Source organism: Eschscholzia californica, unplaced genomic scaffold (assembly GCF_041429995.1).
Source record: "Eschscholzia californica isolate CP2 unplaced genomic scaffold, dmEscCali1.0.p SCAF_1, whole genome shotgun sequence".
Classification (NCBI taxonomy): Eukaryota; Viridiplantae; Streptophyta; class Magnoliopsida; order Ranunculales; family Papaveraceae; genus Eschscholzia; species Eschscholzia californica.
This window is the reverse complement of record NW_028238198.1, coordinates 11,783,152-11,808,894: the sequence shown is the minus strand read 5'-3', so window position 1 is coordinate 11,808,894 and position 25,743 is coordinate 11,783,152. Positions and strand designations below refer to the sequence as shown.

The 25,743-nt window shown below is 35.9% G+C and overlaps 3 protein-coding genes across 4 annotated transcripts; 2 read left to right on the top strand and 1 right to left on the bottom strand.

The window, feature by feature from the left end:
* The first annotated feature begins 2,708 nt into the window (after positions 1-2,708).
* LOC147564145 (purple acid phosphatase 3-like) lies at positions 2,709-5,480 on the top strand. Of its 2 annotated transcripts, XM_086665485.1 has the most exons (7): positions 2,709-3,169; positions 3,329-3,485; positions 3,965-4,072; positions 4,194-4,321; positions 4,397-4,525; positions 4,638-4,705; positions 4,954-5,480. In XM_086665485.1, exons 1-7 carry the CDS (start codon positions 2,972-2,974, stop codon positions 5,231-5,233), a joined length of 1,068 nt encoding a protein of 355 aa, XP_086521611.1. In that variant the 5' UTR covers positions 2,709-2,971; the 3' UTR covers positions 5,234-5,480. The 2 variants fall into 2 exon arrangements, with proteins under 2 accessions (XP_086521611.1, XP_086521617.1); XM_086665491.1 differs by lacking the exon at positions 4,954-5,480 and having other exon boundaries at positions 4,638-4,709.
* An 11,224-nt stretch (positions 5,481-16,704) lies between these two features.
* On the top strand, positions 16,705-19,081 carry LOC147564144 (uncharacterized). The gene is made up of 3 exons (XM_086643811.1): positions 16,705-17,018; positions 17,172-17,345; positions 18,632-19,081. The coding sequence occupies exons 1-3, from the start codon at positions 16,989-16,991 to the stop codon at positions 18,881-18,883; spliced, it is 456 nt and encodes a 151-aa protein (XP_086499937.1). The 5' UTR covers positions 16,705-16,988; the 3' UTR covers positions 18,884-19,081.
* A 541-nt stretch (positions 19,082-19,622) lies between these two features.
* Positions 19,623-22,324, bottom strand: LOC147564143 (xyloglucan endotransglucosylase/hydrolase protein 24-like). Its single transcript, XM_086643801.1, has 3 exons — positions 21,749-22,324; positions 21,316-21,509; positions 19,623-20,177 (listed from the first exon to the last, which is right to left on the bottom strand). The coding sequence occupies exons 1-3, from the start codon at positions 22,016-22,018 to the stop codon at positions 19,787-19,789; spliced, it is 855 nt and encodes a 284-aa protein (XP_086499927.1). The 5' UTR covers positions 22,019-22,324; the 3' UTR covers positions 19,623-19,786.
* Between the last annotated feature and the right edge of the window lie 3,419 nt (positions 22,325-25,743).

Sequence of the window (25,743 nt, the reverse complement as noted above, 5' to 3'; positions counted from 1 at the left end):
TCTTACCTGTCAAGTATAAAAATTTATATGGAAGACTAAAATAAATTAGTGAAAGACTTTGAGATAATGACAAAATCATTTAAAAAATGTAGAGAGAAGACATCAAAATGAGTTGATAAAAGACTTACAATTATGTAGGAATCATTTAATCTTTTATTGGGTTATTTTTTTGGGCCCCTTATTTTGTGTTCAGTTTCTCTTTTGACCTCATGTTTTTCATAAATTCAAGATTGGACCCCTTTAGTTAAGTTTCTGCCAAAGTTTGTTACAATTAGATTTATTTTTCAAAACAACCCATTTCTTTAAATTATTGGGTTTTCTTCTTCAAATCTTGTCTTTCTTCATATCCATCTTCAAACCTCTATATCTACTGCTACCATCATAAATCTACTCATATTTACATTGCTTTCCAGTTACATTTTATTTCTCCAAATTTTCTTTTGACTTCTTTGATTTAGGCGAATCTCTTAAAAATTATCCATCCAATACTATTTTAGTAAGAATTTCTTAGATCCAAGAAGACCTCACAAGTATATGGGTATGTTTGATGTAATTTTATAGATCCATACTAGATCAAGAGAAATTGAGTACATAGTATATAATTAGACAGGGAAACAGGGTGGACTAGTTTGGATGTTGGAACTCTTCTGTTCAAACTCGCAATGCCAAAGGTTTATTTCCAATTAATCCAAAAAACTCTCGCAATGCAAAAGAAGATTTATGAATTTACATCAATGCTTTAGATTTCAAACTAGTTTGGATGTTGGAACTCTTCTGTTCAAACTCGGTGAATATTGTGTAAAATGAACAAATTTTTGCAGTTGTATACTTGAATTAATGTTGGCAGAGTTGGAACACAAGTCAATGGGAGGAGAGAAGTGAAAGGAGTAGAGCAAGAGAGTTCCGCAATCGAAATATCAAATAAAAGATCTTCTTTCACTTAATTTCTCCCTTTCTCTCATTTTCTTATTGTTATTATTTTAATTTCTTTCAAACAAAAATATTGTAGAAAAAAGTGGACCTCCATCAAAGACCGAGGATGAAGAAAGACAACCCTGTGAGAGAAAAAGACAAGTTATTAAAGAAAAAAAAGGGTAATTTGAGAAAATAAATATAAGCCTAACAAACCTTGGATGCCAACTTAAATGAAGTGGGCTAGTTTTGAATGTGTGAAATATAAGGGATCAAAAAAGAGCTGGTTATAAAATAGGGGTCAAAATGGAGATGATTCATTCCTTTTTGGCCCCCAATCTGTGACTAACTCGTCGTTTTGGTCCCCATAAGTGTCGGCAGTTCGTTTTGGCCCTCGGAGACCAAACTTGTTTAATTTTTTCCAAAAATACCCCTTCGGTCAAAATAAAATTAATTTTAAAAAAAATCATAAAACACTAAATGACACATCATCTCCTCTTCTCTAGTCCACTTCATCCTATCTCTCCTATATCTCATTTCTTTCTCTCTCTAACTTACCTTTCTTCTCCGACACAAGGTTGTCGGACAGGTGAGCTCTGGGCAAAGAGACCTTCTACCTAAAAAAATTGCTTCTTCCTTTCTCTCTCTTCTTCGTCATCTTTTTTTTTTCAGATCTTTAAATGCTTCTTTTTCTTTCACTTTAGTTATGAATCCAACACCTTCCGGTAATCTCTCGTTCTTTCCAATAATCTCTCGTTTTTTTCCTAATCTAGAGAGAGAAAATGGAAACTAAGAGATTATACATAACATATTACTTTCATTTCTTAAGATAACAACTTGAAATTTTTAGAGAGAGATATTCATGACTTCTCTTGATGCCTGTACAGAAACAAAAAGATCTTAATAAGAAATTGATTTCTCTGATTTGATGGAGTTTTCTTCTCATTTCAGTCAGATTGCTTACAAGATCAAATATGTACTTCTTTGATGAACATGAAAAAACTACTCAAAAAAGAGGTTGGTTCCTCGTGAAATGGATCGCTCACAGTTCTCGAAAGCAAAGTTGAATCGTTGGAACAAAGCTAGAACCAGAAGATAAATCAGCTTCATCCTTTGAATCTAAAAGTTGAATCGAAAGATAAATTGAACTTCGAAGGCAACGTTGAATCGCTGGGATAGAAATTGAACCCGATATACTTTTTCCTTAATGTAAAAAAACAACTCTTAATCCAGAATGTAAATTACCATGTTTTAGGGTTTTTGAAGTACCAAATATCTTTTTTTTTTCTTTCTTCAAATCCTCCCTTTAAAGTTCTGGAAAATCTTGATTTCTCTAGAGATCTCTTTGAAATCTTAACAAAAGTAAGTTTGATCAACTTCAGAAACTACTATGAACTTTTTTCCCCAAATTTTTTGATGTTGAAGAACTTTGATCTTTAGAATTATTGATTTGCTTGTTGTTGATTTTGTTTACTGAGTTTCTCAAATTATTCTAGAGATGAAGATAGAGAGAGAGAAGGTGGAGGGTTTGATGTGGGCGAAAGAGCCATGTGGAGGAGAGAATGTTGGATGACTTGGATAAATTATTGAAAAGAATCAAAACTACCATAACGCCACAAGGGTATTTTGAAAAAAAAAACAAAAAACAAATAGTTCTTGAGGGTCAAAATGAACTACCGGACACTTATGGGGCTGAACCGGCCAGTTGGCCACAAATTGAGGGCTAAAACGGAATTAACCCAAAAAGAAATAACCGATTTTCTTAATTAAAACTTCTTATCTCGTATGACAAAGTTGACCAAGACATCTAAATAAGAACTATCTATCTGTCTCTCTCTCTCTCTCTCTCTCTCTCTCTCTCTCTCTCTCTCTCTCTCACTCTCTCACCAAGAATGAATCAATGGGTGTTGTTTCTGGTGACTTTCCCGGGCTCCAAAGTTACAAATATCCAACCTCACGGCACTAGTTCTTATCTTGGTGTGTATAGAAATTAAGTTCTTCATTCTCTCCCTATCTCTCTTCTTCATTCTCTCTCTAGAAAGGTATTAAAGGGGGAGCCATGGGTGTTGTTTCAAATGCAGTTTCCCTGGCTCTACCAAGCCTATTAGTCCTCCTGTGTTTGGTAATGAAAACAAGTTTGGCAGAGCTAGAGAGACTTGAACACCAAACAAGAAGAGAAGATAGTTCACTTAATTTCTTGGTGGTTGGAGATTGGGGAAGGAAAGGTTCCTTCAACCAATCTAATGTTGCTTTTCAGGTCATCCTTCTATAAATTATTCTTATTTGTTAATATTTTTGGAGACACAAATTAAGAAGGTTAATTTTAATTACAATATTTATGATCAATTATGAATAGTTATGCCTATGTTAACTAGACATTAAGTATTTATACACTTTTTAATCAAATGTTATATAGATGGGAAGAATAGGAGAGAAGCTAGATATAGATTTTGTCATCTCTACTGGTGATAACTTCTATAGTAACGGATTATCTGGCGTAGAAGATCCAACATTTTACGAGTCCTTCAAGAACATCTACACCCCAAAAAGCTTGCAAAAGCCATGGTACACTAGTAAGTTTATTAATTTTGAGATGTATCATAAGGTCTTAGTACTTCTCCTATGTAATCAAACTTGTATTAGGCACTTGTGGCTAGTCCCTTTATAAGGATTTAGAGCCCTAATGAAGTTGTAGTCTTGATCGGTGTAATTCCAATTTCTGGAGTGTTACAATGACAAAATCCTTACAAAAATTCTTGACTTAATGACTCATTTTCATTAAAAGATCAAAGTTTTTGGAAGTTTAACTTTGATGTGTTCTTTTAGCCGTGTGACTCATCGAGTCAAGGATTTTGCCAAAGATTCTTTGTACACTTGCATTTCTCAAATTCCATTGAGCAAAAAATAGTAGACAACTAACCTGTGCTCACCCTACCCTTAGTTAGCACAAGACAAATCTTATTGATAAATCACAATTTTACTCAACTAAATTATAGACTCGAAATTAAATTTGTATTTTGATATTTTTTTTTTATTCATGAACATGTCATAGTTTTGGGCAACCATGACTATAGAGGTAATGTATCAGCACAAATAAGCCCATTGCTTAGAGATATCGACGACAGATGGTTTTGTTACCGATCATTTTTGCTCAGTTCAGGTGAATAAATATTCCTCTATTTTCTTAAAATAACTATCAAATTATTGATTTACTTTGTTACAATTTCAGATGTTAAGATGCTTGCAAAGTAATAAATATAACTTTTTTTATATTTATTCAGAATTTGTGGATTTCATCTTTGTTGACACAACTCCTTTCGTGAACGAGTATTTTACAAAACCTAAGAAAAATATATACGATTGGAGTGGCGTAACTCCTCAAGATAAGTATATTGCCGATCTTCTTGAGGTAATTTAATTCACTAATCGTGTTTTAATTAGTAGATAAAATTATATGATTTAAGCATTAATTTTGTGATAATAGGATGTTGAGACCGCATTGAAGAAATCATCGGGGAAGTGGAAGATTGTAATTGGTCATCATACAATTAGAAGTGCAGGACCAGTAGGTGACACCATTGAACTCGTAGAGAAGCTTCTCCCAATTCTTGAGGTAAAAAATACTCCCACTATAGTTTCCAAATCTCATTTTTGAACCAAATTATAAATGAAATAAACTTTTTTTAAATACTCATTTGTCAAGTTCTTAATTTTGATTAATACAGGTATATAATGTGGATTTTTTCATTAATGGGCACGAACATTGCTTACAACATATCAGCCCTACCACCAAGTAAGACAATAATTTCTTTATATTTACGAATTCGCAGAGACATCCGTTAAAATCCGTATTGTATTGTATTTTCTTGATTGTTGGTTAAGGTTTTACTTGTTGTGTGTGTTTGTCTTTTATAACCTCCTTTTTCATTTCTATAAAGGTAAAGGTAAATATTTTTCGCGCAATCTAGATGTAGTGGTAGGGAGGAAAAAAAATGAGACAAGTTTTGAAGTTTAATTTCTATGTGAACTTTTGAGATGCAGTGGAATAAAGTTTTTAACAAGTGGAGGGGGTTCAAAAACAAAGAAAAGTATTGCTAAAGAAGTGGATGGATTGAAATTCTACCATGATGGACAAGGATTTATGTCTATGGAAATGAAAAAGAATGAAGTCAGGATTGTCTTTTATGATGTTTATGGCTATTCCTTGCATCATTTTAACCTCTACAAACAACCAAATATCCCCTTGTCTATGTTAGGTATGTGTCCTGCAAACAATGAGATTGTTGGGATGTGTTTTGGGAACAATGCAGTCGAGAAATAACTATCTTATTAATAACACTGGTAGAGAACACCCCTGAATCACTCTTTTGCTCACCCTTTTAGAATAAGACAAGGGGTAGTTTTGTCCTTTTACACCTTTTCGTACGTGTAACAAAATCAAATTACACTTTATCTTATACGTCACGAAGACGAAACAATGTACAAGAGAATGACCGGGGCGGGTAATGTATTTCATCAAAAAAAAAAAAAAGTATATATGATTAAGTAATTACTACTTGTTTCTAAAAGTGATTTTATGTGGTGAATTCTAAAATCCTAGAACTTTTCTCACTTTCTTTTTCCTTCATTTGTTATTTGTTTTCATTAAAAATTAATCTTTATAAATCAGGCTAATTTAAGGTTATAGAGCAAATTCAGCTTGTCTTCGTGGATCCAGGGGCGGGCCCACATAGGGGCCTGTGGGGGCGCAGGCCCCCACGGTCCAAATGTGAACTCCTCTAGTAGTAGTAATAGAACAAGGCCACAAGGGTGCCTCTAGTATTATATTATGACAATCCCAACCTAAGACCAGCCCAATATATTAGTTATTGAAGTAAAAATTTCAATGGGTCCCACCACTATTATTTATTTTAATTAGACTATCACTTTCCAGCCTGGATCCTTACAAATCATCAATTTTTATTGAAAACTCAAATACCCACCTGGATCCTTACAAATCATCAATTTTTATTGAAAACTCAAATACCCACAGATGGACTAACCGTGCAACTGTTGCACCAATCCAATAACGCAATAACCCAACTTAGTCGTAAAACCATTAAACATTAATTGGAATTTTCTAAGTCTATCACTTCCTTTTTTTTTCAGAAAATTCCTATAATTCTTTATGGTTTGCTATTTCTATTCTACTTAAATCTTAGATTGTTTTCTATTCTAATTAAAATTAGGCTTCCAATCTACTATTATATACCAATTCTAATTTTAATCAAATAAGAAACAAACAAATATATAGAAGTTATAAATTTCGGTTCTCAAGCTTTCTTACAAAATCGTAGTCTCATTTTTATTGAAAACAAAGGGATCGTTGATCTTGCAAAAAAGATGGTAGAGAAAAGAAAAGATAAGGTGTACCCGCTTGTTTACTTACTATTGACATTGACATTAACACTTCGAGTTGCAACTGCTACAGTAGAAAGAGTGTTCTCTAGTATGAGTATTGTGAAAACAGATTATGAAATCGAATGGGAGACGAATGGATGAATGATAATTTACTTGCATACATTGAGAAGGATGTATTTGATAATATTAGTAATGAAGTTATTATGCAACGATTTTAGAAGATGAAAACTCGTCGAGGACAACTATAAATACGTAAAATTATTATGACCTAATGAAAGTCATTTTTTTATAGTAAATATTTTTTTTATTTCTTCTTACTTCAATGTGCCCCGACATCAAAAAATTTCTGGCTTCGCCACTGCGTGGATCGTCTTCGATTTTCCCGAGTATATTATAACTTCACATCCGTATACTTGCAAGTAGATACCTTTTTCAGACCCATAATTATTTAACAGAATTTCGTTTGATTTTATCAATTATAGAGGAAGGTCTTAATACTTTTTATTTTATTTTTGTCTTTTATCAAACCTTAGTATCTACTTACTACCCCCACCAATACTCTTCATCCACCACCAAATCACCAACCGACTGCCATTAGCAGCACCAAAGCTGGAGAACCACTTAGAACACAAATAAATTAAAACAGATTGTTTTTTGCTTTATCCATAGAGGAGGTTGACGGTGATGAAGCTATATTAATGGAAGAAATTGACATCATTTTTATTATTATAGGAAGTTGACATCGATGAAACTAACTACGAAATTGCTAGACTTATATTGTGAAGAGGGAAATACCTCTTGAATAATAATAGCTTGAACACAGAGAGAGAAGACAAGAAAGAGAGAGAGAGAGATATGTGAGAAGATTTCTCTGTGTGTTTTATTCATTGATTTACACAAGTATTTATAGGTTTACAAGGGATTTACATATAGAAGTAATTTAGGAATAATGGGAAACTTCCCTATTCATGAATATTGGGAAACTTCCCTACTCATGAATATTACAATAATTAACAACTTTACATAATAGCAAAACTTCTATATTCTAACACTCCCCCTCAAGTTGGAGCCGAAAGGGACGTGAGGCCCAACTTGCCAATAATCGTCTTGAATGCATCAGCTCCTAGTGGTTTGGTAAAGATATCCGCTAGTTGTTCAGAAGTTGGTGTGAAACGAGAAGCGATGACATTTGCTTTGATCTTTTCCCGAACGAAGTGACAATCAATCTCAATATGCTTTGTTCGTTCATGGAAGACTGGGTTATCGGCGATATGGAGAGCAGCTTTGTTATCACAGTGAACCGTCATGGGTGAAGAATGTGTGATGCCAAGATCTTTGAGAAGGTACTTCAGCCATTGAAGCTCACTAGTGAGATGTGCTAGCGCACGATACTCTGCTTCAGCAGAAGATTTAGCAATCGTTGGTTGTTTCTTGGATTTCCAAGAGAGAGGGCTAGAACCCAACATAGTGAAGTAACCCGTGGTAGAACGACGAGTGGAGGGGCATCCAGCCCAGTCAGAGTCACAGTATCCAGTGATGTGCAGAGAACTGGAAGAAGAGAGAAGAAGGCCATGGCCAATGGATCCTTTGACATAACGAAGGACCCGATGAGCAGCATCAAGGTGAGTAGTGCTGGGTTTTTGTAGAAATTGACTAAGATTATTGACCACATAACAGATATCAGGACGTGTTACGGTGAGATAGAGAAGACGACCAATCAACCGTCTGTAAACGGTGGGATCCGGAAGAGGATCACCATCAGAAGGACTGAGGCGAAGTTTCTGTTCCATTGGGAAAGGAGAAGGACGACATGTCGAAAGACCAGAGTCTTTAATGATGTCAAGGGCATATTTGCGTTGACAAAGGAATATGCCTTTGGAGGATCGGGAGACCTCTATCCCTAAAAAATATTTAAGAGGACCCAAATCCTTGAGAGAGAAAGTGGCGTGGAGAAAGGATTTAAGTTTGGAAATGGCGGATTCATCATTTCCAGTGATGACAATATCATCTACGTAAACTAGAACGTATAGATGTACGGAAGATGTGCAGAGAGAAAATAATGAATAGTCAGAGAGGGATTGAGTGAAACCCTTCTTGATAAGGACGGATGAAAATTTTGAGAACCATTGACGAGATGCCTGTTTAAGGCCATAGAGAGATTTCTGAAGGCGACAGACTTTGGACTCCCCCTGTTTGGAGAAACCGGTAGGTAATTTCATGAAGACCTCTTCATCGAGGTCGCCTTGGAGAAAGGCATTATTTACATCTAGTTGGTGGAGAGACCAACCTTTAATAGACGCGATTGATAGAAGAACGCGTACAGTAACTAACTTTGCGACGGGGGCAAAGGTGTCATGAAAATCGAGACCCTCGATTTGTGTGTATCCTTTTGCTACAAGACGGGCTTCGTAGCGTTCAATGGAACCATCGGCTTTGAATTTGATTTTGTAGACCCATTTACATCCGATGGCCCTTTTTCCAGAAGGGAGGTCTATAATGGTCCATGTGTTATTTGATTCTAAAGCGGCAATTTCTTTAGACATTGCCTCACGCCAATGAGGTGATTTGACGGCTTGAGAAAAAGAAGTGGGTTCAACGGTTGTGATTACCGAATTGAGAAAGACTTGATGAGAACCCGAGAATTGTTCAAAATTTAGATATTGAGTAAGAGGGTAGACCACATCAGAATCCGGGTAAGAGTGACAGATGTAGTCATTGAGATGAGTGGGTGGTCGGCGGTTGCGGGATGGCCGTGAAGGATGAATTGGACCATCGGGAGGAGGCGTCCCTAGAGATGTGGGTGCGTGATCGATGGAGGAGGGAGCCGGGCTCTGGCTTTGGTCCGTGAGGAGCCCAGGAGTGCCCGAAGAGGAGTCGCTGTCGGGCTGACTCAAAGCGGAAGGGACAGAGCCGAAAAGCTGTGAGGAAGTGCCTATAGGCACATCAGACGCTTGATGAGATGCTTGACGAGGAGCCGATGGTTATGTCCTCGGAAAATTAAAGGAACCATCATCGTGGATGGAGACCATCGGTCGGTAAGGAGGAGGAGAAGAGATCGAATGTTTAGACAACACCGGAAATTTGTCTTCGTAAAAAAGGACATCACGAGAGGTGATTATTTTACGAGAATTCAAGTCGAAAACGCAATATCCTTTTTGATTGTGGGGATAGCCAATGAAAATACCCGGAGATGCTCGGGAATCTAACTTTGTTTTTACCAAAGGACGTCTAGTAAAGCATAGACATCCAAAGACCCGAAGATGGTCAAATTTGGGAGGAGAACCCAAGAGTTTTTCATGAGGAGAAATGCCTTGTAATGTTGGTGTTGGCAATTTGTTGATGAGATATACTGCCGTTAGAACACATTCACCCCAAAAGGAAATTGGGAGATGGGCTTGAAGATGTAAGGAGCGTGCTACTTCCAGAATGTGTCGATATTTTCTTTCGACGATGCCATTCTGTTGAGGAGTATGAGGGCAACTAGTTTGATGAATAATGCCCTTCTTACGGAACCATGATTGAAGTTCATGATTCATAAATTCCATACCATTATCAGATCGGATTGATTGAATTTTCGGAATAGGAAACGTTCCTTGTCCGGATTGTAAATTGGAGATGGAAGAATCAAATTGAGTTGATATATAATTAGAAAAATTCTTGAGAAATTGAGTAGTGTCGGATTTATTTGACATTAAAAAAACCCAAGTGCAACGAGTAAAATCGTTCACTAAAGTTAAGAAATAACGACAACCAGAGTTTGAGGGGACGGAGAAAGGTCCCCATAAATCCGCATGAATTAATTCAAAGGGACGAGAAGAAGTAGAATTGCTTAACGGAAAAGATAAACGTGTAAATTTGGACAAGGGACAAATTTCGCACGGATTTTTATTGAATGAAACTGATTTCATACATTGAGTTCTTGAAATTAAAGACTTAAAAATAGAAGAAGAAGGATGTCCGAGGCGTCAATGCCAAATATCAGAAACATCTTTATTATATAGACTATTACTAGAAATTGAAAAGGAACAAATCCTAATATCCGTGCGGAGAAAGTATAGTCCTTCATGGAGATCACCAAGTCTAATCCTCGTTTTCGTCACTGGGTCCTGAAAGACACATGAAGAAAAATCGAATGTTACTAAACATCGAAGAGAATTGGTGAGTTGGGAGACAGAAATTAAATTGATTTTAAATTCCGGAACATGTAAAACGTTTTTGAGAATTAAATTTGAATTGAAAACAATCGTTCCAATGTGACGTACTTGAATACGTTTACCGTCCGGTAAACGGACAAAACATTGAGGTGGAGCATCAACATAATGTGAGAAACGAGATAAAGAACTACATATATGTTTGGCGGCACCGGAATCAATAACCCAAGGAGAAGAGAGGAATTGAATGCCTGTAAAGTTAATACCTGCGTCGGTAGATCCTTGAGTAGGATTGGAAGTGTAGTTAGAATGGCGTTGGTGATCGAGAAGTGAAAGAAGACCTTGATATTCCTCTTGAGTTAATGAGGTGGCTAGAGGTGCTCCCGTTGGAGGATCAACCGTCTCCGTTACGGTGGCGGCAAGTGGACCGGTCGGTCGTGGTGGGCGATTTGGCCGAGCACCCGAGTTGGAACGGTTTGGATAACCGTTTAATTGATAACATGTAGCCCGGACGTGGCCATGTTGTTGACAATAGTCACAAAAGGGACGAGCTCGTTTAGGACGTTGAGCATTTGGTTTCTCCATTCGAAAATTTCGTTGATCATTGTTGTATGTTGCAAGGGTGGCGGCTTCCGGTGGATTGGAAGTAGCAGCCATGATATTTTGTTGGATTTCTTCTTGTTTGACAAGAGAATGAATCTTTAGGATTGAAGGAAAAGGATCCATTAACAAAATTTGACTTCGAATTGTCAAAAAACGGTCATGAAGCCCTTGAAGAAATTCCATAGCACGTTCTTGATTAGTACGATCAAGTAACGATTTCCCTTGACCACAAATACATGGATTGATTACCATGAGGGATTGTAACTCATCTTGTAGAGTTTTGAGTTGAGTAAAATAGGAGGAGACATCATGTCCTTCTTGTTTGAAGGATGAAATTGCTCGTTTCAATTGATAAATTTTGGGGGCATTGGTTTGAAAAAACCTTTCATAAAGATTACGCCAAATATCGGCGGCACTTTCATCGTATAAAACGGAAGACCGAATATCCGGAGCAATGGAATTGATAATCCAACTACTAACAAGATCATTACACCTTCCCCATGAGTGTAATTGATTTGGAGAAGTGGGTTTGGGAATAGAACCATCTACAAACCCGAATTTATCTTTTGCCTGAAAAGCCATCTTCATGGCTCTTGACCAAGAGGCATAGTTATCTCCGGTTAATAATGGAGTGATGAGAATAGTAGTTGGTGAGTCAGAGTGATGAACATCAAACACCGGATCAGGTGGAGAATGAGGAGTATAGTCTCCAGAATCGACTTCAGTAGTAGTCATGATAGAAGAAATTGATTATTAAAAAAAACTGAATTGGCTCTTATACCATGTGAAGAGGGAAATACCTCTTGAATAATAATAGCTTGAACACAGAGAGAGAAGACAAGAAAGAGAGAGAGATATGTGAGAAGATTTCTCTGTGTGTTTTATTCATTGATTTACACAAGTATTTATAGGTTTACAAGGGATTTACATATAGAAGTAATTTAGGAATAATGGGAAACTTCCCTAATCATAAATATTGGGAAACTTGGGAAACTTCCCTATTCATGAATATTACAATAATTAACAACTTTACATAATAGCAAAACTGCTGAATTCTAACATATATAACAACAGAGTGAATATATATACTCGTTTCAAGATCGAATTGGTTTTTTATTAGCTACCAAGTTATGGACCAAAAAGAATTTTTGGGATGAAAATTTTTGGGCATTGTCTTCTTCAAAAACTGGACCACTAAAAGGGTAACTTTTCACATGACTTTTGTATCTTGTTGAAAACTGGACTTTAAACCAAATTGGACTTGGGCTCATTATTGAATTAAGTGAATGGTAGAAAACAGAGAGAGGGTTCAAGAAATATTATTAGATTTTAGGGCACGTGGTTCTTATGCAAAAAAAAGAGTTTCTAGTGAGAAAAACAAGTTAGTGTTTGAAGAGTTGTGGTTTAGAGAAGAGATTGGGTTGAAGATGCTTGTGACCTTGTATCCAAGGTAAGTACCAATATCAAAGTTAGTTTATTATTGAAGAATTCATTTTTTTTGTCGAATTATTTGAATGTTTGTTGATTGAAGTTTATTGAATGAAATATATTGAGTTGATCTGGGTATTGGTCTTATTACTTGTGTTATTGTGATTATATACTTCTTAATCTCCAACAATGATATCAGAGCCATGTTATCTTTTCATTTCAACATTTTGAGAATCTAGGATTTGTAAAAAAAAATTGGGAATCTTGAAAAAAACGACAAATATGTTACAATCTCAAATACCTAGGTTAACAAAAGAAAACTATGGGCATTAGTCTATCCAAATGAGTGTATTGTTGGGATCTCAAGATTTATGGGATATTGTTCAAAATGGTTATGTAGGGCCAACTTTATAAGAAGAAACTATTATGAATGACTTGCAAAAAAATGTTCTTAAAGATTCAAGAAAGAATGATAAAAAAAAACTTCTTTCTTATATATCAAGGGATTGATAGTTCTACATTTGAAAAAGTGCTCGAAACAAAATCTTCGAAAGAGGCTTGGAATATTCTCAAGAATTCTTTTAGAGGAGTTGATAAAGTGGTGAAGGCTCGTCTTCAAATTTTGCGTGGTGAATTCGAAAGGTTGAGTATGAATGAAGGAGAAATTGTCTTCGATTATGTTTCAAGGATATTGTCTAATGTTAACGAAATGAAAACGTGTGGTGAAAAATGTGATGATGTTAGGGTGATGGAGAAGATTTTACGCTCTTTGACACGTAAGTTTGATAATGCGGTTATTCTTAGTGAAGAGTCAAAAGACTTAGAACCTATGACGGTGGATGAATTGATGGGAACATTGCAAATTCATGAACAACGAGTGAATAGAAATGTTTCAAGCTCTTCAAATCATTCGATGGATAAAATAATTCAAGCAAAAGTCATGTTAGAAGAAAAACAATATTCACCCCGAAGAGAAAAAGACTATGAAAATTATGGTAGAGGTTATGATAATAGTAGAAGTGGATTTGGAAGCCAAAAAGGAAGAAATCCTTTTAATAGAGGAAAAACAAATGAACACAGAGGAAGAAGAAACTTTACTAGACCTAATAAAAGGCAAGGTAGAGATAAAAGGGATATTGAATGATATAATTGTCACAAACTTGGACATTATAGTAATGAATGTTGGCATAACCACAAAAATGAGGTACGTGAAGATGCAAATCTTGTTAAGAATGATGTAGAAAGCAATGTAGATCCCACATTACTTTTTTCTTGTGATGGACTTGATATTTCGATACTGGTGCAAGTAATCATATTTGTGGAAAAAGAGAATTGTTTGTTGAAGTTAATGAAAGTGTGAAAGAGTGTGTAAAGTTCGGTGACTCCTCAAAGATACCGGTACTAGGGAAAGGTAATACCCTCATTCAACTAAAAAATAGAAATCATAACTATATCTCCGATGTTAATTATGTTCCCGCAACTCAAAATAACATTTTGAGTTTGGGACAACTTTTAGAAAAAGGCTATGGTATAAGATTGAAGGATCTTCATCTCACATTAAGAGATGGAAGTGGAACTCTAATTGTTAAGGTGAAGATGACAAAGAATAAATTATTTCCTTTAAACATTCAACATGGTGATGCAAAATGCTTAAACTCTATTGTGAAATATAAATCTTGGTTGTGGCATTTGAGACTTGGGCATTTAAACTTTGCTGGAAAGAAAGATTTGACAACCAAGAATGTGGTAAGGGGTTTACCATATATTGATCACCCAAATAAAGTGTGTGAATGATGTATCTTTGGGAAGCATCGTAGAACAATTTTTTCTAATGAAGGAAGGTGGATAGCTCACAATCTTTTGGAGCTTTTGCATACCGATGTTTGCGGTCCATTGAAGCCAATGACAAATGAAGGTAACAATTACTTTCTCACTTTTATTGATGATTATAGTAGAAAAATATGGGTATACTTCTTGAAAAATAAATCGAAGTATTTGTAGTGTTTAAGGAATTCAAGAATATGATTGAGAAACAAAATGGCTATGTGATCAAAAAAACTAAGATCGGATAGAGGTGGAGAATTTACTTCAAAAGACTTTAATATGTTTTGTAAAGAACGTGACATTTATCACGAACTTACCCCATCATACACACCACAACTAAATGGAGTAGCCGAGAGAAAACTAAAGATTTTCAACAATATCCTAGCAGAAAGCATCCCATAAAAGAAAGAAAAAATGGCGGTTTGGACTAAGAATTTGGTACAATTGGCAAAGAAGCCACGGAATATCAATATAGTGAAAAAACGAGAATATTCTAAAATTGCAGTTCAGGCCACCAAATTAGCGGTTTCAGTAGGGAATTTTGTTCACCAGCACGGGTGAGTTCACATTTTTTAATAATGGCAAAACTTCATTTCTCTTGTTTGCTTGTTGCAAGCTGTAATTTGCTTGTTGCAAGTTGTAGTTTGGTAGATGCAAGTTGTTGTTTGTTCGATGCAAGTTGTCGTTTTAAATATGCTTGTAATGTTTATATTTGTATAGCTCATTGCAAACAATTGTTTTAAATATGTTTGTAATGTTTTATGATGATTTTAATTTGTTGTGCTCGTTGTAACCTGTTGGACCAATGGGACAAACAGGTGTCCTACGAAAAGAATTAAAAAAATAAACAAAAATAATAATGAACAATCAGCGATTTGTACAAAACAAACAAACATCATTTTGTTCAAGACAATTTAGCAGTTTGTCGAAGACAAACAAAATCGATCAATAATCTCAAGATATATGTAAGGCATTCATGAAAACAAACAGTAGTTTGTTCGCCAGAAATAGAATGTAGAGTTAGAAAATCACACTATTTCGGTTGAAGATGAAGCAATTGGGATTTATTGGGAGGATTCACACGCCATTTTAAACTTCTTATTTCCTTTTACGTAATATCTGCCCAATGAACATTTTCGCTATTATGATATTCTGGTAGTTTTTTTCTGCCATTACTAATTCTTTTGGCCCAATCTACCATTGGACCTGAAAATGAATCAAAATATTTTTGTCTAATAAAAGAAATTAAGGGAAGTTTGACCATATCTCCCTAAAAAGCTTTTGCTTTAGTTAAAAATGTTTCATCAAAGTTCTATAGAATTCAGCTTCTTGTGGTATTTATGTAATTCTCTAGCACAAAGAAAAGGACCTTCTTAGTAGAAAAAAAAAATCAAAATTTTCTCTCTTTCTCTAACCTACTTGTGGCATTTTTGTAATTCTCATATGTGTTAATTATTCAGTATGCATTAGCTTGCAAACACCTTGCAGTACCTTGCAAACACCTTGTAATGTCTTGCGAACACCTTGCAGAGTCTTACAACGATCTTGTAGTGTCTTGCAAGCACCTTGCGAACTTCCAAAACTTTCATGAAATTATCAATTTGAACATAAGCACCTATCATGATTGTCCAAAAAGAAATATTCTTCACAGACATTTCATCAAACAACTTGCAGTGCCTTGCAAACACATTGCAAACTTCCAAACCTTTCATGGAATTCTCAATTTGAACATAAGCACCTACCATGATTGTCCAAGAAGAAATATTTCCCGCAAACATTTCATTAAACAACTTCTCAGCTATTTCAACCAGCTCAAATCTTGTATAACCAACTAACATTGCATTCCAAGCAACGACATCTCTTTCAAACATTTTATCAAACACATTCTTTGCATCAACTATACTTCCACAACTTCCATACTAATCCAACAAAAACTTATGCATGAAACTTGGGGTTCAATTAAATTAGTAACATACACAGGAAATTGAAATTTTCTTTCTTTAGATCTCTATACCAAAAACTAACTCAAAACCCTTAAAATCATCTTCAAACAACACATAAAGAGTTAGAATCACCTAAACCTAAAATAGATTGATAATTTGGTAGCAAAAAAATCGTCTAATTTTCCCTCGCGAAACCTCCCAATTTCCCTCGCTCGTTTTCCCTTTTAGTCGTTGAAAAAACTTCATATTTACTGTGTATGGATTTCCTGATATTTTTAGTCAAAGAAAGGGTATTTTCGACCTTGAGTAAGAGAGTGTATTTAAAATCGTCCTTCAAAAATATTTTGGAAATTTATTCGGGGCCTAGAAAGCTTGTCCTTTTAACAAAAAAGAAAATGAAATTGGGCCTTCCTTTAAAAAGAAACCCAACCTTTATGATAAATGTTCCGTTCATATAGTTGAGTCTTCCGTCCATACAGCAGCAAACTTCTTTTTTGAAATTCATTGGTCCTGTTTGTGTTTGTTAAAGCACAAAAGAGAAAAAGCAGAGACACAGATGTTGATGAACAAAAAGAAAAAGAAACACAAGAAATTGGTGGAAATTTTGTTCTTCTCTTTCTCTTTTATTAGACTCTTTCTCTCTCTCTCTCACACACACACAGGTAGTGTGGGTAGGTGAGCTAGAGATTGATTGTCAGGTCTAATAAGCGAATGATCATTTCTTTCTATGGGTTTCACAAGTGGGGATAATGTATTGGTAATCCCCCAAACCCCCATTTTTTTTTCCAAAATCTTTGTGGTCCATAAATATTTCCTGTCAATTTTCAGGGTTTCTTTTAGAAATTTTGGGTTGTTCTTGTTTGAGTTTTTTGGGTTCAATGGAACTGTTAATCTTTTCTACTCTTTTCAGGATAAGAAAGAAACTGAAATCCCATTTGGAGTTGAGAATGGTTGCAATGTTGGAGTCAGTGGTGTAAATGGAGTGGAAGTAGAATCAGAGTTTAAGCCCATAGGTCATCCACTTGAGCCTTCTGATGAAGATCATCCTGTCAAATGCCCTGTCCCAGATTCTTCTGTTCTCAATGTAAGAATGTCTCTTCTTTTCATTCTTCTGGTAACCTTTTTAGGTCCTGTTTAGATCAAGTAGTTCTATGTTATTTGGTTGAGATGTGATTTTGCTCTACTGAAAGCTTTCCTATTTCCATTAATAGTTTTCTTTTCTTTATCTATAATGTTTGGGATTTTCGAATTCTTATGTTGGATATTCGATGGGTTTGAGAAAAATGCAGTTCAGTGACAAACATTGATAGATTTGGATGTAATTCTACTTGAGTGGTTTATGTGTCCGAGGGACCATTACTAGGATTACATCTCTTATTGCATCGCATTTTAAGTTTTCGACTCATTATTCAAGGCATACAGACCAAACCTGTTGGCTCCCGATTGAGCCGATTAACTTGAATTCAGGTTGTGATAGTATGTCATTAACCATGTGTATTGTGTACGATTCCCCATCTCGATAGTTCTGAAGGCGATATAACACTTGCCTCAATACAATTACATAGTTCCTAATTTAAGCACCACTCCACATGCCGACTCTGTGTAGATCGACACGGTACATTTTTTTTTTCTTTCATGGTATGGGTCTATTCTAGATCACTCCAAGCTTCTCCACCAGACCAGCCTATGCACCTAAAGTACCCGAAATGCCTATCCAGAATCTGTGTGAAGGTGCTACATTATAACCCATGTATTAAAGTTCTTTGTAAGTAATGTAGGTGTAAGTGCATTTTGTGCATATTGGGTTTGGGCGGATGTGAACCTCTATTTCTCAACCGGTTCCACTTTTCCTCCTCCCCCTTTATATTGTTCATGCTAGTAACCACCATGTTAAGATTTGTATTGATATTCTTTCTCATGAGGCATATCTAGAACTTGGTACTTGATTGGCTGATTCTCGCAAATGAAAATTGGGAGGAGGATGCAATTCAAGTACGTTTGATTCGTTATAGATTCATACTTTAATACGGGGTGACTTACTCTGTTATTCGAATTGGAATAGAACTTATCACAATAAATTTCCTAGGTATAGTGCTTATTCAGGAACATGATTTGGGTTCCACGACGATTTTTTTTTTATTATGCTTTCTGTGTCATCATTTTATGTAATTGAGTCTTCAAATGTTTGTATTTCTATCTCGAATATTTTGACAAAGCTTACCTCTTGGTCCAAATTGAGCTGCATTCCTATTATATGATGTGTCGTGAATGACCTGGTGGCGCATAGGTTGCTTCATATTTTGAGACAAGTCTAATAATTATACTTTCTTTTGTGTAAGCTTAACTTATATCTATCTTTTGAATTAAAAGGATGGCGAAATCAAAGAACGGTTCACAGAAACCATGAGGAAACGAGGAGAGCTTCCGTTAGTGGACGAACAAGGTATGATTGTGATGTCTATGGACCCTCCAGCTCGAGCAGTGCGAAAACGGCATCACACTCTCACATGTGACAATACAATATCACCATTATTCCACCGACCACCTCTACCTCCTCTTCCAGCTCCAGGCACCACTATCTACCAAGTGCTTCAGCAATGCAATAATGAGTTTGAACCTTAAACCCACCTCTGGCATATTAATCTTCCTAACTCCCTTGTTCATGACTTCAGTTCTTTCATATCTCTCATGGATTATTCACTACTTCATCTATTTGTGCTGAATTACTGTCTCTGCTGCAAAATTTTATGAGTTTCAAGTACATTTCGTCGTACTTGTAAAACCATTTTCTACAAGTGATGAATTGATAGGATTTTGACATATTACTTTTTGTGTAATTTTTCATTCAAATGGTGGTTGACTCGTTGTCACATTATATATGAACTGAAATACAAAGGCCAAACCACGAAGATCTAAGATCTTATACCTAGCAACTTCCTTCAGCTATATCCTATATGATAGCCTGTTTGGGCCGGCCTGCTATTTATGCAGCCGACTCAGGCCAGTCCGTCCGCACAAATCACTAAATCAGGCTGGCCTACACTGGCCTGCCCATACTTGACAGATGTAGTTGGATCAGCTATTGCGAATCTGATAACTAGTCCTGCTTGAATGCATGACTGGGGCATTTTTTCGTCCGGTCTAATAACTATTGTATGCATTAGCTTACTATCTCAAAGGGATAAAGGTAATATTCGAACTCCAGTCTCTCGATACGAGTTACCACTCAGCGAGAGCTCCACTTTCAAGATATTTTCTATTGGTGTTGACCTAATTGGATCAAAGCATGCTTATCCCATTGGTTTGTATATTGTTATTCCAAACTCACATTGGCGAAAACAAAACATTACTAAAGAGGGTCTAGATAAAATTATAATTATCATTATATGGAATTACATATATACTTTCACCTGAACTATTTCACTTCTTAATACATTTTGATACAATAAAACAGAAACCTACTCCAAGAAATACGTCTTTCTTCTTCTTCGTCTTCTTGTAGTTATCGTTTATTTTATTTATGTTTTACGGTGATAAGGAACACTCACGGGGTACTCCTTGAGGAAAGCGTTTAAAATCGGTGCAGTAGTTATAAATCATGAAATTTTTCTGGACCCATTTGAGTTTTGTTTCTGCCTGCGAATCAAGAGTCTGATCCCACCAACTTGCTTTCCCTCTAGATGAAGAACAAGATGATTTTCCACCTGAAAATATGCAAGCGTTCGCTTTGTATTCTCTGTAGGAAGCAACAAATGGGGCTTGGTTCCAATCAGTCTTGACGAGCCCACCCTTTGTGGCCCAGTTATCCGCGCACCATATGCTTGAATAAAGGCGCATCGGCTGAGATTTAGGGTATGGTACTCCTAAGCCTTCGGCATTTCTGAAGATCCTGATAGGTGTTCCATCTACAGAGAATCTGAAAAAAAAAACATGAAATGTCAAAACGATGTTACTTTATATGACTCTAAGTATCTATTATGTAAATTACAAGTACAGATTTGCAAATTTGTTTAGGTCTAAAGAAGATCAATTACCCGTAAATTGGTACGAATTTTGCAAAATTTTCGAAGTTTAAATAAAATGACAATTGAAATGTCTGTTTTAATAAAAACCAAAAAGAAACTAGATTCCAATAAATTTATACCACTGTCTCTATAAATTCTTCCAAAAACACAAAGTCAACTTACTTGGAAATTCCATCTGTCTAATGATCCAACCAACAATAAGAGGGATTAAAATTTTAGTTATTTCCCTATAGGCCCCTTACTTTGTGACCAGCTTTCCGCGTAGCCCCTACTTTATCAAAAATACCGAGAAAGTCTCTTTTTTTTCCGTTATCTTTAAGTGTTTGTTACTCTCTCTCCTCCATCTCATCACCTCTCTCTGCCACGCCAATTTTCTCGCCACATCATCATCTTCTCTGATAAGGTCGCCCGCCGGTCAAAAATTCCAACGACCTGCCGGCGACCTTCATACTTAAAAGAAATATATATTCACTCTCTCTAAACACTCCGGCGAAAGGAAACCCTTCGCCGGAGTCTGGTCAGACCTTTTAAGTGTGTTCGCAGAGACCACCGGCGAAGGGTTTCACTTCGCCGGATTGTGTAGAGAAAGAGAGGAGAGAGTAAAAAAAATTAAGTTGAAGGTCGCCGGAATTTTTGACCGGTCGGCGACCCTATCGGTGGTGATGATGATGTGGCAAGAGAGTTGACGTGGCAGAGAGAGGTGATGAGATGGAGGAGAGAGAGTAGCGGACACTTAACGGTAACGGAAAAAAGGGGGGCCTTCTCAGTATTATTGATAAAGTAGGGAGCTACTCGGGAAGCTGATTACAAAGTAGGGTGCCTTTAGGAAAATAACCCTTAGAAATTTTAAGGTAATTTTTTAGGAACCAATAGTAACTTGACATGTGTAGAAAGTGAAAAACTTCTCTTTTTTACCTTTTAAGATAAAATTATTTTAGTGAGTTAAAATCCAACTTTTGATGGGAAAATAACAACCCAAGTCTAATCTGTCATTCCCCAACTAAAAAGTGGCAAGAAACAATACTTAACAGTATTTGTTGATGATTCCATAGAACAGAGTAAGTATGAAAATCGAGTCTTGGATCAAACCACAAATAGAATTGTTGCTCTCTCTCCCCCTTCCCTTGTGTGTACACATTTGTGTGTAATATGTATGGCTCTCCACTTACATTCCCTAAAAACTCGAAATCTATTTCGTCGTGTGTACTCCCCTGTGAAGATAACTGCAAACCCATCAACTAAAATTAGCAATAAATCATTTTAACCATCTATATATCGGGAATGAGGAAGTAAATATTGTATCAGTGTTCTTAGAGTTTTGACTCAAAAACTGATATAACATTTTCTCAGTATTCCAATGAAAGTATATACAAGTTAAAGTCAAAGACAGTAAGATTCTGAGTCAAACTTTAAGTGAGGGTAAAACTCCTATATATGTATAGGACGGAGAGAATTTACGTACATAGTAGGCAGTGACAGTACCGGCAGAATTACCGGGTACGACTTTGATTCGCATGTCGATTTGACCAAATAAATACTCATTTTTGGATTGAAAACCGGCACCCGAGATTTTGTCTAGGGATAGTTGTAAGAGACGACCATTTTCAGATACTTTCCCTCTATCTCCTCCCCATGAGATATCTATCTCAGAACCAAAATCAGCTGAAATCAACTGAAAACAAGAAAATGTCAAGAGAGCCAAGAACAAAAAGAGAGAAAAAGAGGTGATCATGGTTTAGTAATACCTAGTAGTAATTGAGGTAGTGTAATATATATAGGGATAGAGAAAATGACGGCACAAGAGGGCAAAGTTATGTAAGACAATAAGAGAGGTTTGGGGTGGTGGTGACTGGTGGGGATGCAGCTGGCATTCTGCATGGCACAGAGCAAATTTAGAGAGAGAAAGAGAGAAGTTAGAGAGATGAATGAGGAAGGGATTGATAATTAGGGGTAAGAATAAACGTTATAGATAATGATTTGTGACGAGTGGTGAACTTCATTGACAAGTAGCTAAAACTGATCAATTTCATTTGCTGACAAGTTTAGGGATCTTTTTATTTATCTCTTTCTTTCTTTTGTATTCAATAATTTAGTGGAATTAGGGAAGTTAAAAACTTGTGCTTTAAGTTTTTGTTGTTATTTTGGAATAGGGAAAATGCTCTGACAAGGAAAATGACCCCTCACTAACCAGGGAACTAAAATTGCTTCTTTTACCATTTGGGTTGAGCTCTTGTTCCCATCAAAGATAAAAGTTAGTGTTCATCCCAAACGTTGGATTTCAATGGCTGAGGTTAAATGGGAGAAAGATGCTTCTTCATTTGGCCCGGTGGCCTGGTGTCACGACCTTTTTGTCCCGTTAGGTCGCCTCGGCATAATATGCCCAACATAGCACATCAAGGTCTGGCTCCTTGAATAGCTCAATCTTCCTTAAGGAATACGATAGCACGACGCACGCCTTGCCGTAGCACGAGAACAACCTGGGACCTGCACATGTCCGTTCAAGTCTGAAAGGTCTGTTGGCACCTGGTGACCAGTTGATTGGTCAAACCCCACTGGCCCGATAGATTCTAAGCGGACGGACGTGGGCAAAGGTTGACTGTCGTCCATACCCGTTTGTTTTCTCTGTAATACATGTTCGTTTATCCGTCGATAGTACCAGCTAATATGTTCGAAGGAATGTCAACCATTAGATGTCTAGGGTTAATGGTAACCGTTCGATTTTGAGGGTAATCATATACAACCTTCGAGATCAGAAGAAGCTCAAATCTCTACTGACGTATGTAAACATTCCCTAATCTATTATTTTATATTTTAATGCATCATGTATAAGGGTCAACAGGTGCTTGTTAGAAAAGTCGGGTACTTTTAGATTTTCCGAAAAACATACCAAGTGCTACGCCCTTTTCCTTCATACTTTCTCAAAATTTTGGTTTTAGAGACACCCTTAATACTTTCAGGAAGCACCTTTTCACACTTTCCATGGATGAAAAATCCAAAACTGGTGAGAAGTTTTATTGATGCCTTCCTTCAACTCTTAAAGACGCCTCCTTCAAGGCAAATTAAACAAGTAACCCTTTTAACACTTGTATGGAGCGCCCATAAGACTTCCCAACCCCCTGAAGTACTTGCCATCTCACTTGAGTGCCCTATGGGGCAGAAGTCTAATGTGGCCAGGTTTACAAGAAAAATTTTGAAGGCACTGAGTATGTGCTTTAGGAAGCTTATCGACGATTCTTTTTGTTCTTCAGTTGACCAATTAACTAGAGACTAATTCGTTACCTGATAAAATAAATAAAATAAGTTTGTTTGTGATCGACAAACAAATGAAGCAAGTATCGTCATTAGACTCTGGGGCAAATAAGCAACCACACAAGTGAAGCCTTCCGACGATAATAAGTATTTTCATGCTATCTTTCAATTGGATAAAATTTTATATAGATCCCTAGGTATGGATTCTAAAGATGAATTTCTCATATATTAGATTCGAAGCAATAAAATATCTCCCTCTGTTAATATAAACAAATACGCGAACTTAAGACGTGAAGAAATTCAAATTGTATTTTCTAATCTTATAATATTTTGGATATTGTTGCATGTTTAAGAGCTCTTATTCTCTTAAATTAATTGATAATCTTATAACCATTTGTAGATATTTAATATAAAATTAAAGAAAAACATGGTCCCTATATGTTCTTTTCAATCTAAGACGTGTTTTTTTGTTAGTGACTTGGAGGTGGGGGACGTGTCGTTGTTGGTTTATCACATTTCAACCTAGCTCTAGTACCATGTTAAATTTTTAAATGTCTAACTTATAATGTATGAGCAATGAATTGAGAGGACTTTGTTATTATAATCTTACTTATACAAATGCCGACGGGTTTTTCTACACAAACATTTCCATTTAAAAGGATGTGTACGAGATACATCTATATGCTTGACCAAACAAATCATCTATACTAATCTTTAGGAGAAATCAATGGAAGAGAGATAACTCACTCATAGAAATCAAATGAATAGGGGCGAGGAGTTCGAAAGAAATACTCCTAACACTAGAATTAACATTGAAGTGTTAGGGAGTTCACTCATCTCGGATACTAATTTTCAATGTGGGACCATTCTCACAACTTTTATCATGAACATCGGTGTATATTTTCAAATACATAATCTTTTAAAATATAGTCTATTTGAATCATCTGAAAATGGAAGCTTATTCCTAGAAAAACAAAATACTTCCAAATAGATCACCAATTTATTAGTATAAATCTAGGCTAATAAGTAGGAAAAATACAAGATTGGTTTGGAAAATTTTCAATTTCCAACAACACTTTTAAGGTACTCTCAGAGATGTGAATTATTGGATTAGCCCATACTCAATCTGCCAAAAATATCACGGGCTCTCTGTAAACCCTTTCCTTGCTTCTCACTTTACAATCTGTGCCCATCTCTCTCTTATCTTTAATCTTTAATTATATCCATCATTTGGTCGGGCTATATCTAACCAATCTATGTTCATTTTTTCATTAACAATTTTGTTATAATTACTCTTATTTTCCTTTTTCTAGCCCAAATTTATATTGTTTGTCACTACTCTTGTTTTCCTTTTTCGAACAAGACCGACAACTTCACAGTTCACACCTAAGAACAAACTTATTTATTCTAATTAAAGGGAAGTAGCAAATTTATTTGTTTGGGTGATTTTTCGAAAGGCGCCTTATTTTGTGACTAGTTTCCGCAAAGTCCTCTACTTTATCAAAAATACCTAGAAGGTCATCTTTCCTCCGTTACCGTTAAATGTTCGTTACTCTCTCTCCTTCACCGGAGAAGAGAGAGGTGAGGTGAAAAGAAAGAGAAATTATTTTTTTAAGTATGCAGGTTGCCGGAATTTTTGGCCGGTCAATGACTTTATCTGAGAAGATGATGATGTGGCGAGAGACATGACGTGGCAGAGAGAGATGATGAGATGGAAGAGACAGAGTAGCGGACATTTAACGGTAACGGAAAAAGAAGTCTACTGGATATTTTTGATAAAATAGGGGACTTCACGGGAAGCTGGTCACAAAATAGGGTGCTTTTCGACAAATAACTCTATGTGTTTTCAAATAATGGTATTGAATAATTTAACTACTTGTGTGACCTGAAAGAGGACGAGGATGGATCAAGCTACTTGTGTCACTCCATAGAGCATGTATAGTTTCTCATCAAGTCATCATGAATTGAACTACGGCTACCAAAATTCACATTAGAGTTGTAGACCAACTCAATATGTAAATATATACTCCCATGTAAATGTATGTAAATATATTTTCATCAATAAAACTTAAAATCAAATTTGATTCTCCCATGTAAATGTATGTAAATATATTTTCATCAATAAAACTTAAAATCAAATTTGATTCATCCAAGCATGTGCTGTGACACTATTCATATGGTTGGTAACAGTGACACCTTTCCCTTCTC